The 18,388-nt window shown below is 40.5% G+C and overlaps 1 protein-coding gene across 1 annotated transcript in view; it reads left to right on the forward strand.

Moving 5' to 3' along the window:
• The window catches only part of TAF3 (TATA-box binding protein associated factor 3), a 114,788-nt gene that overhangs the window by 77,048 nt on the left and 19,352 nt on the right, over window positions 1-18,388 (forward strand). Inside the window, exons 3-4 of the mRNA XM_074538717.1 lie at window positions 9,629-11,445; window positions 16,395-16,477. Of these exons, the coding sequence (XP_074394818.1) occupies window positions 9,629-11,445; window positions 16,395-16,477 (1,900 nt within the window). The remainder of the gene's footprint in view (window positions 1-9,628; window positions 11,446-16,394; window positions 16,478-18,388) is intronic.

Genomic DNA, 18,388 nt, shown 5'->3' on the forward strand with positions numbered 1-18,388 from the left:
TGGGCTGAAGGACACCTTAGCTAATTTTAGCAGCAACAGAAGCACAAATATGCTTGTTAGTACAATCTAAAATAGCTCATTGTGCCGTCATGTCTGCCTCTTACTTGCTGTCACTGGAACTCCTGAGGATGAGAAATGTGACTCTTCAATTTTAAGTGCCTTAAACCACATTTCTGCTCCAGAGGTGCACTGCACAAAAAACCCCAAACTCTTTGGGGTTTTTGAAATTTTGAACTTGTGGGGAGAAAGAGTGGGATCTGAAGTAATGCAGTGAAAGAAATTTGTGATGTCTATGGGACAGTTACGCCTTCTTGTTTCTGGAGTTCTTTAGCTCCGTTGCAAAATAAAACATTAAATAATCACAGTATTTTCTCTCTGAATCCAAGTACCCATGTAGGTTGCAAATCCGTGAAGGACTAAAATTCTGCAGTGCCAGGTAAAAATTATTAATATGGAAGAAGTACAGGTACCCCAGTGCAATAAATACCCAGTCTGTTCCTTTGCCAGGAGGTACAAATAGTTGCTTCCTAAAATATTTGTAAAAGCCTAGGGATTTTCAACCTAGGATTTTATTGAAGGTAGAACAGTGTATTTTCTTATACAAGACTTTAGTATAGAAAAGGAAAAGCACTGTAAAAATCCTTCCAGATGTTTATATAGGTTCAGTGTTTTTGTTTTTAGTAAGATTTGTGATACTTGAAAAGCTGGTTTGAAAAGCTCAGCCAGGAAGATTAGATACAGAGGTGCAAAGTGAAAAGACTGATGGTCTGCTTTCCTTTTCTCAAGGAAAAAATACATATAAACCCCTCTTATTATATCTGAGAATTATTAGATACAGATAATACAATGTGGATTTTGAGTCTTTAGATGGTAAATGTGATCTTTGTAAGAGGAGCAGTGCTGAATCTCAGTTGTAACAGAATTTCTCATCCAGGAATACTCCTGGGAAGATTATTAAAATACTACAGGTACTGACATCAGCCACAAAGATCTACTTGTGCATATTTCTTTAAAGGGGGGGAAAAACACCTTAATACACAGTATTACCATAGCCAGGCCCTATTATACCATTGTAATCATAGCTGAAGCAAGAACGGTGATTAACGATGGCAATTTATTGTATCTGACGAGGGGAGAAAATAGGAGATGTTGTCGTTATCATAAATCATATCATAAATAACCAAAGAGAAGCACTCAGAAAGCTTGTGTGGTGTCAGCAGCAAGCCCTTTCAGGCACGTTAGCCCAGGATGTAGCCATAGAAACCCCAAAGTCATATTGTTATCTTAGTCTTGCTGCAGTTATGTGATACAACAGTATTAACATATAGATTAGGCCATTTATAATACTAGGTGTCATTTCAGGTTGGCTTGCTTATATAGCATTTTAGTTTTTTTATTGTGCCCAATGTTAGGGAAACGCTGCATTTTTACAGGTCAGTATAGAGCCATTTATAATGTATCAGCTTCACACCTCTGTCAGTCTTGCTAATGTACTCTGTTATTGATTGGCTGTACTCTATGAATTGTCATTGCCTAATTACCTTGTCTTTGCTAATAATTTTATTTTTTAGAAGTCAAAATGTTCCTTTAAAGAGAAAACCTCTGTGCCTGCATGTATACTTTGGGACAAGTTCTTGGTTCTGTTAAGGATCATACATCTCAGAAGGAGTAAAAAGTGAAATAAAAATCATGGAGACAACGCCAAAATTTTGTTGTAGAGATTTTCTGTCCCTGGCTCTATGTTTTGATCTAACTGCAGTGGTTTTCACATTACACTCTGCAGAGTTCAGGGGAGAGACTCAATCCCAAGTAACTCAGAGCAACACCAAAGAGTCTGAGCCAAGGCTGCCCTGCTGACAGGGAGCTGGCTGGATCTCACACATTTCTCTTCTCATTCCAGCACTTCCTAAAGATGCTGCTGGGGTTGTTTCTGGTCTCCAGACTCATCAGCCCATCACTGCTGTGTGTTCGTGTATTTGTGCATGAGCTACAAAAAACGTTGAGCTGCTGCTTAAAAGTCAAAGCAAAAATAAAGTCTCCCTTATTGTATTTAGACAGAAACATGTTTTTGCTTGCTGTAGCAGCACAAATTCTGGACTAATATTTTGTCAGGTCAGACAGAGATTGTGGGTGTAGCAGATAACAATCTGCCAACTCTGTTTTTCTGTCTTCAGCAGGGAACTAGCTGTGTCATTTTAAGAATTCTGCATAATTTGGCTTCAAAAAATTCCATATTTTAAAAAAATATTTGAATAGGGGCAGCCACTAGTAACTACTTAGAAGTGTTACTGTCATTGTACCTGGTATCCTAAAGCAGCATTGGAAGCCAAAATTTCACATTATATCCAAGATCTGATGCCCAGAGTGATGCTCCTCAGAACTTTCCCGCTTTTTTTCCACTCCTTTATGCCTGTGGCATCCTGAGGTGGGTTTTTTGTAAGAATAGTTTATCTTTGTTGGGTTTTTTTTGCTTCCACCCTCAGATATATTTCCATTTGAGTTATCTCATTAGGTCACTTCTAACCCAAACTAGCAGATAATCTTCCTTATTTTAGCCTCAATTAGTTCCTCATTCTCCTGCACAAATGCTTGAACCAGGACAAAAGAAAGGATGGGACAGTTTCCATTAAATGTAGAACTACAGGTTTGGGAGTTATGGTTTGTTTCTGGCAAACTGTCAATACTCTCTTCTCATAGTGGTGCTCAATAATTCATCTCCAATGATTTCACACCAAGATGGGGAGGATGGAGAGGAACTGAATCAATCTGGAAACTTTTGAGTCCAGAACCTGATTATTGCCATCATAGATATTTCCAGATGGTTGGATGTATTATGTCCTGAGGAGTGGAGGGCTGTTTTGTTGACCTCTTGTAGCTTCTTGGGCAGGTTAATAAGGAGATTGATAAATATATACACCAAGTCTCCGTCCTGCTGAACACCTGAAAGGTCAGTGCCGGCTAATAGAAAGGATTGAAGGCACCACCCAGCATTTGGGACAGCATTTTCCAGTGTGATTAACAAATTGAGATGTTTAACTTCAAGCACCTTTCATGTCTTCCTTACAATGTTTTAGTTATATATGCAAAATCAAATCACTTGCCATACCTGAAAGCTTTTTTTTTTTTTTTTCTTTAATGTATTGCTGGTTTTTGCATTTGATAACATACTGAGAAAGGCACTGCAATGAATTTGCTGTCAATGTCAGTGGAAAAATCTGAGACACATGGATGATTAAATCCTTGGTGCTGATCTCTTCCTAGCTGTCATCCCATAGAAAGTATCAGCTGGAAAATGTCAGAGTTTGGTAATAGGTTGCTTGATCTTTATAAAGTAAAGGAGAAATCTGTTGTTTTATTGTCTGGTTGGTAAACAGGTCACATCAGTGATCAGTATGTTCGAACAGCAGAGAAATTATAAATACAGTTACAAATATATATATGTGTAAAATATGCACAAGTATCTCTATAAAATCCAGTATTCTAAGCCCCACATGTGTCACAGGTATCTCAGTGTGTTCATTTTGCATTAAGGTATCAGGATATTGGCCTGTAGGATATCAGGATTGAATTTTGTCCCTCTTCCATTAATTTCCTTTATGGACTACAAGCACACTTTCTGTTTGTTTTGGGAAAAGGCCATTGTTATTACAAGTTAAAGAGATAAAACATATCATGGCACAAGAAAAAGACTTCAATTTTAACAGAAATCAAAAGCTCCTGCTTATTAGGATATGATAGGGATGTAAGCTCTTGACTTAATGACTTAAAATTTCCAAAAACTTATCTTTGGCTTCATCTCATGCTTTAACTAGACAATAGGAAAATTATTCTGGAAGTCTGCAGGAAGATTTTTTCTATTTTTTTTTTTCCTCACTAAAATGTTTCATATGTTGGGTGGGAACAATCCCTTCCTTCCTTACATTTGAGAGGCTGAGCTGGCTGTGTATAAAGCCATCAGCCTTGATATCCATGTGGTCCTAAGGAAGATATGCTTGGAAATGAAGATGGATTGAAGATTTCAGTGCAGGCACTGCCAGATCAGTTCCTTTCCCAAATCCTAATTTTCCTTAAAAATCCTGATGCTTCCAACTCCCATTCTCAGGTACTTGGAACCATGCAGTGCAGAGAAGCAGAGAGGCTGATCTGAACAGAACTATGTGTGAAAGAATTTTGTGATCTCCTGATCTTACTTTGGTCATTTTGCATTCTCTTAGAAAAGAAAATATTCAAGTTCTGTTTAAAAAGAAAAGTATTATGGAAGAAATTTAATAGTTGAAAATAGGCATGTATGAGTTGGATGGAAACATCTGCTTTTTGAGAATTGTATTCTTAATGGGTTCGCTCTGATAGCTGATCCTGTTTATCTGCCATACTGCTGTTGATATCAAATGCCAAATGCCTAAATCTTACATTATTATAATAACAAGAGTTGGCTTCCACAGGAACTGTTACCTCCCAGAGCTTTGTGCAATTCATACATTGGAGGTAGCACTGGAGGTAAGAGCTGCTGTTACTAAAATCAAGTTACTCTTTCTTCAGCAAGTGGTGTCCTGCTTTAGCCACCATTTCGGACTCTGCTTCATCTTGTACATAAGAAATATTTATTTATTCTTAAATCTGCATGTCTTACCCAGATGGTTTTATCCTGTCACCACCCTGTGACAGAGTGAAATGTTAATCCAGTTTTCAGAAGAGAGACTGGAACTTTACTTAAATTAAATGCCAGCCAGCAGACAGGGTGGGTTTTTGGCAGGGTCAGAAGCTGAGCAGAGATTTTGTCTGTCCCAATCTGTGCCATGTGCTCTGGGACACCCCATTTAGCTGTCAATGCTTTTTTTTTCTCACTGAAGCTACCAAGTAAAAAGTCTGGTGATGACCAAGAGGATGACTATTTTAATTTTATTGGTGTATTTATATATGATAGGTTTTCTTGCTTGAAGAATGCCCATGCATAGGTGCGTTTTTACTCAATCAGATGAGTTTTGCATCTATTTTTCCTGCCTTCATTTTTATCAGACCTGTTGTGCTGTATCCTCTGCCAAGGCAGCCAGGTGAGCATGATAATGTGGTGCATGTGATTGCACTTCTTTTTCTGCAGAAAGGCAGAATTTCTGTTCCTTTGTACCCTCCTGTCAGTTTCAGGGACAAAATCCCTCAGTTTTCATAAACCTGGAGATTCATTACTGAAGTGTTGGGTATTGCTGTCCTGAAACTAAGTTGTGCTAAATTAATTAATTTATATTCAATAAACATTTGGTCTGGGGTCCTTGCTGTGCTATGGGGACATGATGTACCAAGAAATAGAGTTTGATCTTCTTTAGTGGTTTTTCCTTAAAAACTTACAGAAATTTCAGTTTCTTGCCTGAACTGTTCAGCTTAAGAAATTTTCCAACGTTTGAAGTGGTGATAGATCCCCACAGTTTGCATTTGGGATTCTGATGCTTTCTGTCCAGATGCTGCATATTTATCAAGTTCAGCTTTTCCAGCACCTCTGTGAGATGGAATTATGATCATTTGTCAGGTGGGAAGGCAGCAGGACGTGGAGTGACCTGCCCCAAATCACCCTGCAGACCTGTGTCAAGAGAGGAGTTGATTCAATCCTCCCCTAACTTTAAAATCATCCTTTCATAAAAGTGAATTTGCCTTCTGACATAGACCCAGATGATGTTGTTACCCACTGAATCATTTAGGTTGGAAAAGCCCTCTGAGATCATCAATTCCATTAACCCATCACTGCCAAGTCTCCACTAAATCCATGTCCCCAGGTGACACATCCTCATGATTTTTGAACAATTTCAGGGATGGTGATTCCACCACTTCCCTGGCACAGCCTAATATTCTCAAGTAAGAAATGTTGCCTTTCTAACCACATTTCTCATAGGCAGCATGCTGACAGCTCTCAGCTTGTTCTATTTCAGTGATGGACAAATTCAGTGCTGCAATGGCAGAACTCATCCCTCCTGTAAGCCAGGCTCTGCACAGGGGGCCTGCTGACATAATAAACAATTGCTCTCTATAGCTTTAGTAATGTGAGCATTAATATTGATCCAGCACTGACTTCTCTAACGACCAAAAAAAAAATGTATCTGTTATCTTGAGAAACCTCCCAAACAGCTCCAGTCTCCTTTCATTACAGGGGAGAGTTATGAGGGCAGATGGTTGAGGTGATATCCATTTGACCTATAGATGCTAACTCGGGCTGGATCATTAATAAAGGTGGCTGGAGATGGGGAGAAATGGCAGTAAAGAGAGTTTAAAGCAATCTTGTGCACAAAGGATGCTGCATCCAGAAGTGCAGGGTGGCAAACGAGATGGACAAGGTGAGGAAGTGGCCACGTGGTTGTAACTGCTCATCACCAAGTCAGGCAGCAAACACTTAAAATCTGATGTTTTTCCATATTTAGTTCCTGCTCTGGTGTGAATCCTTTGGGAGGAAAAAGAGCCATAGATCTTGAACTCAAGATAGAAATTTCACTTTCTCTAATTAACTAACCCCCCCCCCCAACCACCAAAAAAAAAAAAAAAAAAGCTTCATTGTTTTCTGCCACAGCTGTGGTGGCTCAGGTTTGAAAGCTGCTGCCTGGCAGAAAACCAGTCCTTGCTAAGGATCAGACTGTGGCCTTGTTCCAAGAGAAATTTGGATTTCATTTGACCACGATAGGATTCCAGATTGTCATCTGAGCATGTCTGAAAAGTGGTGAATGTGTGTCAGTAGTTAAGTGCTCATGAACTTCCTTAGTCCCTGGATTGTTCAGGACTGACCCAGGCAATTTTTTCCAGATGTTTTGGGGAATCCAAGTCCATATAAAAGGGATGGTAATGCTTCTGCTTCCTTACTAAGTTGTCTTTGTGGCTTGCAGGAATGTGCATGAAAGCTGGAGCCAAGACACCCCGATTTCTTGTCTCACCTCTACAAACTGCACTTTAACCTTTCTGCCCTTCCCTGGCACCTCCACACAAGATCACAGAAACTTCGTGGGCCCGCTGCAAACTTTACTTGGCCTTATTAAAAAAAAATAAGCATTGCTCTTTTTTTTATTGTACAGAACTCTGGTCCCTGTTCTCCAAAGCTCCTCTGAAATTGTTTTTTTGCCTTTGATCCAGCAGCTGCTGGTATTCTGCAATCCTGAGTAGGTAAAACATGAGAAGCACCTTGGGATGGGAAGGAGTTATAAAAATATGAAATATTGCAATGCCCTTCTGTGAGATACAGTGTGGGAGAGGGGCTGTTAAAATGGACACTGGGCAGAAATCTTTTTCTAATAAATATAAAATTTTCTAGTAAGTGTAAATTTTTACTGTTGCAGTAGTTTATTTTCCACTTTATTGACTTTTTAATCCCCATGTTTCTTGTATTAAAATGGTTAATATTCCTATCTCTATTCTAATATTCCTATTCTGTTCTAAAGTCTCTATCATCAAACCCTATCTTTCCTAATATTTTAATTTGGCTACACTTTTCATCTTGTGGCTGAGGCAGAAAATTTCTCTAAATCCCAATTTTAAAGTATGATGTTTGTTTTAAATTTTATCTCCTACTTTTAAATGAAAACAAACTCTCACTTCTGAAGTAGGGGGAATGGGGTTTGGAGGGAATTACTCAGTAGCAACCAGTGCTGTGTGACATCTGATGAATGCTGATTCTTCATCCCCAAAACCTCCTGAGCGGGTGAAGGCAGCTGATTTCTGCAGCAGCTTAAACAGAGATTGAAATTACTTCCATGATGGGGAAGCAGATTTTTTTCCCCCATAGCAGGTGCAGGCTCAGTCCAGAGTGATTTCTCAGTTATACTCTAACTTTGCAGTTTAAAAAATTCAATGTCAGTGCCCAGCCAGGCAAAACCTAACTCCCTAACATTTCTGTTTTTCACGGAAGGCTAAGACTTTATCCTCAGGCAAAGTCTCCTCTCTGGGCTGGCTGCTGTAAATCCTCTGGGCCCTGGCGAAAGCCAGACTTGCTAGCTCATTTTACTTAATTTGTGATGCTGGCAAGATTTGTGCTGCAGCCCAGGGCTCTTGACTCAACTCTCCTAAATCAGAGCATTGACACATTACAGTAGAGAAACACCAGCGCAGAAAACCTGAAAATAAATTCCTTGAAAAGAGATATTTTAGAAAGATGCTGTCTTGCTGAGTTTTAAATAGTGTTTAGTGGAATGTTTCAAGTTTCTTGGTGCTTTTTTCATTAAAGCCACCTGCTCATTAGGAAGTTGGGTTTTAGCCACTGTCCTCATAAATGTTTTTTACTCCATATTTCATGTGAGAATCTTGGGGCTATGGATATCTTTCCTCAGAAACCCTGATAGACAAAATGTCTTGGGTTTTTGCAGGTGGGTAAACAGAAACTTGGGGTAAAGTGAAATAAGGTTGTGTGTGTAGGAATGTTAACCAGCAGAGGTGTAATGATGTAATTACTCCAAATACAAATGTGTCAGGTTAATGCCTGTGTAGACATTCTTATTCAGGACTAAGAATCCTTTTTCCTGCTCAGATAATTCCATTTTGAAAGTGAGGAAGTGTATCAAAGAGGATAAAATGCTTGGCTGTGGTTGTGGAGATCAGAGGTTCTCTTTTTAAATCTGCTGTGGATTTGTTGGGAGATCTCAAGTGGATTTTCTCCTTTCTCTGCACCATAATGTCACGTGTGGCTCTGAAGATGGTGTTGTATGTAGGGAGAAAAAATAATTGTTATTAAACAAAAAACCAGAGCAATCACACAGGTGGTATCCACACTGGTTTGGAATAGTTGATGTCTGATGTCTGCATTGTGTAGATTTCAGGTTTATCTTGTTTTCAAAAGCTGGGTTTTGGTCTCACAGCCCGAATGCCCACTTGCTCTGAAGTGTCCGAGGTGAATTCCTCCTTCATTTTGGTTTCACTGCTGGAGGAAGCTGGCATATGCACTCCAGGATTGTCCCACGATGCAAACAAAACAACAGTAAGGGAGATGATGGGAAAATGCATTTCAAAGGCACGTTCCTGATTGAACCAACACACACACACAATGCTGGGGCGTTCCCATAAAGTCATAACAGATAATGTCCACCTGCAGCAGCTCTTGAGATGGTATCAGAGACAGAACCTGGCAGGTGAATGGGGCTTAGTCCTCTGCTTTAACCTTCAGCCTGTGCTGCTTCAGGAAGAATAAACTAGATTTAGGAAGATGTTTTACTAGTAGTTAATCTGCAGTCAAACTTGGGTGAGATATAGGCAAGAAAGACAGTTCTGGTTAGTTTTACTTTGACACTTTGCATTGACACGGTGTTACAGCAAAAAATGCTTCAACCTCTTTCCCTTAGTTTAAAAACGAATGAAGAAGTTATTAGGGTGGTTTTGGGTAGAACTGACACTTTGAGCTTGCTCTGCAGGCTCTGCCATTGGTGAGCTCTGCCCTCCTCTCCTTTGCTCATGGGTTCAGTGTTACACTGCAGTGAGGGCACCTGCCAGTTCCAGTGGTGGCTGATGTGACACACAAGCTGCCACATGTTCCTCCCAGCAAACCAGTAAGAAAGGTGGCCAGTTGTCTCTTCTGGGCTGAGCTGCACATGATATTTGTTGTGGTGCTTGTTTGTTTCTGTAAAACACATTTCAATTATCCTAATGCTTTTCTAAATGCTCTTTGTTGCAGAGGAGGAAGAGGAGCAGGTTCCTACCGATGGAGGTACATCTGCAGAGGCCATGCAGGTCCCACTGGAAGAAGAAGGAGATATGGAAGAGGATGAGGCAATTAATGATGAGAACTACTTGAGCAAGAGACCATTAGAAAGTCCCGATCCTGAGGAATTCCCACCTGTGAAAAGGCCAAAACTGTCTGTTTCCAAAGGGGATGCCTTGGATGGAACTGTGGAACAACGTGAGCCTCTTAGCTCAATAAATACACAAAAAGTCCCACCAATGCTTTCTCCAGTTCACGTTCAGGACAGTGCAGACCTTGCCCCCCCTTCTCCAGAACCACCGATGTTGGCTCCCATTGCAAAGCCCCAAGTGCCCACCCCCAAACCTTTAGAGGCAAAGCCGTTCGTACCCAAAACAAAGTCCAAAACAAGTTCTCCAGGACAAAAGACAAAATCACCGAAAACTACACCCTCACCAGTGGTAGCTGGGAGTCCCATTCGTTCACCAAAACCTGGATCCAAAGAAAAGAAGTCACCGGGTCGCGCCAAGAGCCCAAAAAGTCCCAAAAGCCCAAAGGTTCCTGCTCACGTTCCACAACCACCTGTGAAGCCTGAACCACTGAGTAGACCCCCTCTGGCTGCCTTGAGTGAGAAGATAGGAAAGGAAAACATCCAAGTGAAACAGGCACAGACACCACCCGAGCCTGCCCCCAAGCCAAATCTGGACAACCAGGTGAAGAAAGTGCCGGTCATGGACAAGACCATCGATGACTCAATCGATGCCGTGATTGCTCGGGCGTGTGCAGAGCGAGAGCCGGACCCCTTCGAGTTCTCCTCTGGCTCTGAATCAGAAGGGGAAATTTTTACCAGCCCTAAAAGACTTTCTATTTCAGAGTCTACAACTCCTAAACCTTCTGTTCCTGCCAATAATGCAAATAAGGCAGGAGCAACTCCAATACCTGCCTCAGGTGGGACCTCAAGTTCAGACATTTCATGGACAATGGATGACTCAATTGATGAGGTCATTCGGAAGGCAAACATGGGGACACCTTCTAATCCACCTACCAACTTCACCTATTTCTCCTCTCCTTCTGCTTCACCTCCAACTCCAGAGCCTCTTCTCAAAGTCTATGAGGAGAAAACCAAGCTGGCTTCATCAACAGAAGTGAAAAAGAAATTGAAAAAAGAGCTGAAAACTAAAATGAAGAAGAAAGAAAAACAAAAGGAAAAAGATAAAGAGAAGAACAAGGAGAAAAATAAGGAGAAGGAAAAGAACAAGGAGAAAGATAAAGACAAGGAAGGAAACAAGGAAGCAAAGTTTCAGTGGAAGGAACTGCTCAAAGAGGAGGATCCTGATCCGTATAAATTCAAACTAAAGGACTTTGAGGATGCTGACACAAAAGTAAAGTTGAAAGATGGCAATACCAAAAAAGAGAGAGAAAAACATAAAGATAAAAAGAAAGAGAAAGAGAAAGGCAAAAAGGACAAGGATAAAAAAGACAAAGAGAAACTCAAAGATAAGGGTAAGGAAGATAAGATAAAGGTGCCATCAGCACCTCTTGTGTTACCTCCCAAAGAAATGTCTATGCCCTTGTTCAGCACACCATCTGCCATGAGGCTTCCCAGCATGTTACCTTCCTTGTCTCCCATGCTACCTGAAAAACTATTTGAGGACAAAGAGAAACCTAAAGAGAAGAAGAAGGACAAAAAAGAGAAGAAGAAAAAGAAAGAAAGGGAGAAGGACAAAGAAAAGGAAAAGAAGGAGAAGGAAAAGGAGAGGAAAGAAAGAGAAAAGAAAGAGAAGGAAAAGGAGAAACACAAACATGAAAAGGTAAGCTGGTTGGATGAGGTGAGATGTCACACCTGCTTGAGGAATCCACATGGATTCCTGTGTTTGCTGCTGAGCATTGTCTAAGAGCTTTGAGGAGAAGCGTGGTTACAGGTTTGGTGTTTCTTAATGATAACAACTCCAAGGAAGATGTCAACCAAGAGCTTCAGAGATTGTCTCACATCTCTGGAAAAGAAAAATGTGGAATTCTAGTTCTGTGAATTTGAAATGTGAGATTGCCCTGGCTTTTCTCAACCTTCTTTTCACTTGGAAAAGCTGAGGCTCAGACACAACAACAGCACACACAGCAAAGGGATGCAGTGTTGTGCTGCAGGAAGTTTGTTCTGTAGGTTTCCACTAGAAGGGCAGCAGCCCTATACCTTTCATGTAAACTCTACATTTGTTTCTAAAAATCCTCTATTTTGAAGTTTGTAGCAGCCTGGAAATTCCCAGGTGGACAGAAATGAGAAGCAGAGTGCCTTCAAATAAATGTTATCTCACATGCTGAAAGGAGTTGCTGAATCTTCCCTTAGCAAATCTGCCCCCTTGTTGCTCCAATTTGTTTGAAGTAAGAAAATTATTTTCAAATTATGGTGTAAGTGTTCAAATGTCACCTTTCTTTGGAGTCTTATGCTTGAGAGACAGAAGGGGAGAGCTAATTTTCAAGGGGTTTGAGCTTCCATTCTTGTAACTCTTACTGATTTACATCAGCCAAAGATAATTTCTTCTTTCCAATATCACCTAATCTTGAGAATATATTTAATATTTAAGAAATGAAACCAGCATATTTGCATGTTATCAGATTTGAAATCCCATTAGAAGCAGCTCCCCTAATTCAGGATTTGCTCTAATTTTTTTTGTCACTTCACCTTATAATACGCATTAAATTGTTAACATTGAAAAGAAAGAAGAAAAGAAAGAAGATTGTCTTCCTGTGTGATAACCTTGGATACAAGAGTTCCTAAGTCTCCATCCTTAGCCTTAGGAAGCTCTGTGTGAGTTCCAGTTTTACCAAGATGCTCTTTACATCCTGCTTTGAGTGTAATACTTGGTTTGTACAAGCTCAAATTTGGGACATTCCTCACTGTCCTTTTGTTGCCACTCTGACATTACCTGCTGGACTTGCAACAAAGTGCTAATTTCAAAACTTTATATATTTTTTAAGTTTACAAATGGCTTTTCCATGCAGAATCTGGAGAACTAATGTTTGTCTGCTGTGGATGAATTCATGATCAACAGGGTGGTGGCTCATTTGTCCATGATAATTTCATGTCTGGTTTTAGACTGCAGCAACATTTTCACAGATTCCTCATTTTATCTGTGTGCCCCTTGTGCCTGATTTCTGTGAATCAATCAAATTCTCAATGAAATACTGTGCAGTATTTCATTGAGAATTTCTGCTGAGATTTCTTTTTAAGTTAAATATGGGTGTATGTAAAATAGAGGCAATGAGTTGCTTGTTTTCCACATTTTCAGTTTTGCATTTCTTCTGCAGTTGTCTGTGTCAGGTTTGCTTTTAGAGTGATAAAAAGACACATAAACAAATACAAACTGGTAAAGCTTCTGTATAGACTCACCAAATATATATTAGGAAAAGGAGTTAAACACTAATAAAAACTTGGACAAATTAAATTGACAAAGCTGCCCATTACCTTGGCAAAAAGTCCCTGTCAAAAGATAAACTTTAAAGCTAGAATGCATGAAAGAGTCCCCAGATAGAATTAAAATTTAAACTGATTCTTGAGAGATAAGCTTTTTTTAAATCCACCTCTTTGCTGCAAGTCAGGATTTTAAAAATAAATTTCCCCTTTAAATCTCTTGAGCGATTTTCATTTTTTGCAAGGCCGCACTGCTGGTGTCCTGGAAAAATGGAGAGTTAGAGCTTTATCAGTTGGTGCCCTGAGGTATGTGGCAAAGAAGCTAAATCCTTGAAGATTAGCAAAAAAAATGCAGCACATGGCAATAAGGGGCTTATATGACTACTAGTATTAGTTCAGGTGAAAGAAGTATTGCTTATACATAAAACTGGACAAATCCACTGACAATGTATTTTTAGTTAGCTACAAAGGAGTCTTATATTGCTGGACTTTACCTCTTTGGTGATTTGGGAAGCTTAGTAATCCACTGTAAATGCTCTTCTGCTGGCCCCAATTCCCAGTATTACTCCAGAATGCTGCTCTTTCGTTTTAACCCCTAAAAGTACATGTTTCCTTAATTTAGCTTTTAGATCACACAATGACTTATTTAGGCAGCAGTTGTGCTGCAGGAGCAAATGATCAAGTTACAGCTTGGTCATTTAATCTGCCACAGTGCATCCACCCTGGAGGTGTAAGCACAACCTGGGAGATGAGTTTGTGGGCTCGCTGCAGTTTCAGCTCCTGATGGCCAGGAGGAAATATCAGAGTCCCATTTCTGATATTGCTGTAGTTAAACCAAAACTGACTCAGCTGTAATGTTCCCATTTTTGAGCCTCGTTGTAGTTATTACCTTTGTGCACATCCCGTCCCATTGAGTGATTGAGGCTTTTTATCAAGTTTTTCCTGGAATTTCGCCCCAGGCTGCTGCAAGGTACAGAGCAGCAAACAGAGCACTGCATAAATGGCAGAAAACAGGAGCTGAAGGCTCCGTGCCAGGCGTGTTTGGTGGTGGCACCAAGGAGGAGAAGCTTTGTCCCAGGGCTTGCCTGCAGCTCCGTGCCCTGCAGTGGTGTTGGGTGCTGCCCTCAGAGCCAAAAAGGAGAACTGGGGCACTGCCTTGTGAGCTCCACCAGATGAAAAGCAAACACTTGGAGCAGTTACACCCCATTTGTACTCCAGAGATTACCAGGCGTGCTGTAGGAGGGACTGAGCAGCTCAGGGAGCAGCTGCTGACCCACTTTCAGCTAACCTTAATAAGCTGAGCTGGAAACTAAAGTAGTTGAGGAACTGCTTCATGAGAAATGGAGCCCTCCTTGCATCAGGGCTTGCCTGAGCTGCCCCAAAGTAAGCTGCCCTTGCTCCTGTGTCAAAATCCTGTAGAGGAGGACCAAGCTCTGCAGGATGTAACTATGAATGCTCCTTACTTTTCTCCCTGGTCTAATGATGTAAACCGTACACACACACCCATGTTGTAGAAAGATGCTTCCTGTCCTCTTGTATCAAAGGATGAGATTTCATTCTGGTGGAGCCCTGTTTTCCTCTCCTAGCAGACTGTGATGTTGGTATCTGAGCATAAAGAAGTGGTTTGTGTGCTTTTCTTCTGCCCTGTGAGCCCACACCACCATTGTTTAGAATAGACCAAGGACCTTTATAGATGATGTGGGCATCTCTCTGTGCTGTGTGCTGGAAGCTGCAGTAGCAATGCCTGTCCTGAGATGTTTTGTATTTAAAACAGGCACTAAAGAAGGAGGAGAAACCTGCACGAAAAGTGGCAAAATAGGCTGTGCAAAGCCATAGTCCTGAGCCTGCAGTACCCAGGCATCAGTTTCAGTCTCTAAGCAGTGAGTGATGTTACAGGTTAAGATGCTGGGAAAACAGAGAAAGGACTCACCTGTCACCTATGGAAGATGGCAGTGAAATTGTTGCAGGCATTTGAAGCTTCAGAGGAAAAAAGCTCTTGCAACACTCCAGGGGACTGACGTAACAAAAAATGGTTCTACATAAACAAAGAGTATAGAGGGGCCTGTGAAATCAGCTAATCCATATCCATGGAGAGCTGCATTGCAAAGCACAGTTCACTGTGTCAGAGCAGGAACACCACTCAGGCTGCTCTCTTTCTCTCGCTGGCCTAGACATCTCCTGGAGAGCAGCTCCAATTCTTTTGCCAAAATGCACGAGATTTTGTTATCACCTTTCTCAAAAACGTCCCACTTGAGCCCTCCCACTCTGGCCTGCTCTCTCCCACACTGCATTCTGTGCTTTGTATTTATTGATTGCCCTCCCTTTTTCTGTCAGAGCTTTATGAAACTAGAAATTTGATCAGGTTTCCATTTAGTTGTATGCATATTAGTTTTGTCTAAGTCCCTGGAGCAGATTCAGCCAAGAGATTGTTTTATTAAATATGGTGACACACATGCTCAAAATGAGATCAGTCTCCATCTCTGTTTTTATGTGTTTATCTATATATATATAATGTATATATACTTGTCATATATGGACATAAGTTGAGTAATGAATGCCTGGAGAATCATTACAGTGTCAGCTGTAGCATCTGTGGTCATTCTGGACAGGTTTTGCAAACCAGTAGCTCAATGGGAATTGGTAATTTTGGCATATACTGGTTCCATAAGTTCAAGGACATGTTCAAGGACATATTCAAATGGTCTAAACTCCACCAGATACCAAGATTGGAATCCCAGGCCACTTGAAAAATAGTCATTAAAAACCTCAGCCTAATTGCAGTAAAATGCAGTGGCTGCTATGCCTGGTATGGATAAGAACTTTCATAAAGTATTCAGTATTGGTGAATTCACCTTGGAGTTTATTTGCTTCCTTTGTCTCTCTCTTTTTGATTCAAGAGACTCCTGGTACATTTATGTGATGAACCTGGGAAATAATTGAATTTAAATCTCAGAAAAACATGCAAACAGTAATGGGCGCCTGACAAGTTTGAGCACTAACATCAAAGCATTTCATGTCATTGTTTAGAAACAAACTGGGAAGTTTCGTGTCTCTAGAAAAGTACTTAATCAGGAAGATTTGCTAAGAAATTGGAGGTACAATAGGAGCAAAATTTGAAGTTGGTTTTTTTTAGCTTAGAGTTTGTATTTATGAATTTCTGCAGCTGGGCCTCCCTGCAGACTGAGACCCATCCACACCATGGGACAAAGTGTGAGAGAGCAGTGATTAGTCTGTCATAGTTTTGTTTCATTAAGCTGATATGCTCTGGTTAGCTCCATCAGTGCTTTCATGTAATTAATATATTTTGGGAGTCTGCTTGCAGTCTTTGATTGATGATTGTGTTCCCCTGTACAGATAAAGGTGGAACCAGTTGTTCCAGCTCCATCTCCGGTTATTCCCCGGCTGACTTTAAGAGTGGGCGCAGGCCAAGACAAGATGTAAGTACAAATAAATCCATCTGTGAGGTGTGTGCTCACCTCTGGCACTTGTGGGAGCTCTTCTTTTCAGTGGGAAAAGCTTAAAAATTAATGGCAAATTACATTATACAGCAAAGTGAGTCTCATCACCTTCCATCCATCCTACTGTGTGTGCCATTCCATGTCTTTCTAGGGCATGGATTACAGGACTCCATCTGGGCTGGCATGCTGCCTCCAGTGCCATTTAGTGAGGTTTCTGTAATGGATGCTTATCCTGAGTGTAACCTACAGCTAAGTTTCACAACACTCCCCAGCTAACAGTTGTTTTATGCTTTAAAACATAACAGTTGGAATTCCTTTCTACACATCTGTTTTATTATAACTGTTGATGATTATTCATGAGTGTGCCTAACGCATTTCAAGTGCTGCTTCATTAGCTCCCTAATTATTGGGTGCTGTTGTACAAATAATAGTTACTTTGTACTGGATGAGCATAAATAGGGTGATCCCTATCCTGAGATCATGCAGCACAAACAGGAGGCTGGAGAGGCTGGGGAATCCATGCGTCACCGGGCTTTTAGGCTGCTCCTGTCTTGGATGTGAAGGGTTTTTTTTAATCAGGTTTTTCGTGTTGATTTCGTGGCACAAAGCACACTTTCATGTCCAATGGTAAACATGAGCACACACAGATCTTTCATTTCCATTCCTCACATTAAATACTGCTAATGCAGTTGTTTCTCTTATACAGCCATTATGAACCAAACCTCCTAATCACTCATTTTTCTGCTCTAGAAGTTAAATGGGATTTTGATGATTATTTTCTTTTTCTCTGCTGTCCTACTTCTCCCCAGTAGGTAATCATGGCTTTTACTGGTTTGAAGCTGCTAAGGGACTTTAGTGATTCCTTGGTTTCTAAGGGACACCCACACCCCAGTTATTAACCATTTTTGCTTTCTTCCTTTCACAGTATTTAAGTGTGATCTAAAATTTCTGTGCCTCAGGTTGCTGTACAAAGTTCCAGCTCTCTCAGAATACTTGTCTGTCCTGCTGAGCATGATTTGAATGTGCATGGCTGGACATGCTGTCCCTTGAAAGCCCACAGATCCATTTTCCTCCTTGAGGAGACATGGGTACTTTTAAATTCTGCTTTTCCAAGGACTGTGAGTCTTTATATGGGGGAAATTAATTAATATTTTCAACTTCTGAATTAAAGTTCACCATATTTTAGCACCAGTTACCTTCCAACCTTATCTCACCACAGTGTTTCTCATACCCTCACATATTTTGAGAGGGGACTTCAGGCTCCATCTGTTTGCTACAAATCATGTGGGTGCATCATTGTCATCCCTGCCAGCCCTTAGTGGGTCTCAGATACTGACATCTCATTTCATGGGCTTTTGGGAAACTCACATTTTTTCCAGATTCAATTTTACATTTTGCCACTAAAGATGTAAAATGTAAAATTTTTACATTTTACATCTTTAGTGGCACCTTTTCCCCCATCTGAGGATCTCACAACAGGCAGAAAGAAATGGTTTTTGATGTGTTATAGAAAGGGAGAATTAAACTTATATTTCATCTGTGTTGGTAATGAGCTTCTAAATATCTGGCAATTATCATATAAAAATGTTGTGTTTCACTTAGCCTGTCTCTGGAGTTAACTGGCATGGGATTGTTTAAGGATACCGTGAATCTCCATGGAAAGGTGCAAGGAAAACTTTCAGGGATTCCTAGAATTTGATATGAGTAGAAACTAGATGAATAAATGAGTTATTTCAATTTCTCTGTTAGAGAGAAGAGATGTTTGGAGGCTTTTGGAAGTACCCAAGTACCTGTTCAATTGGAAGTTAATTTGTTTGGGGGAATGTCATATAGAACATCTTTAATAGAAGCACTTACAGATCTTCATGAGGCACAGGGCTTTCAGGAGTG

This window comes from Zonotrichia albicollis, chromosome 4, assembly GCF_047830755.1.
Source record: "Zonotrichia albicollis isolate bZonAlb1 chromosome 4, bZonAlb1.hap1, whole genome shotgun sequence".
NCBI lineage: Eukaryota > Metazoa > Chordata > Aves > Passeriformes > Passerellidae > Zonotrichia > Zonotrichia albicollis.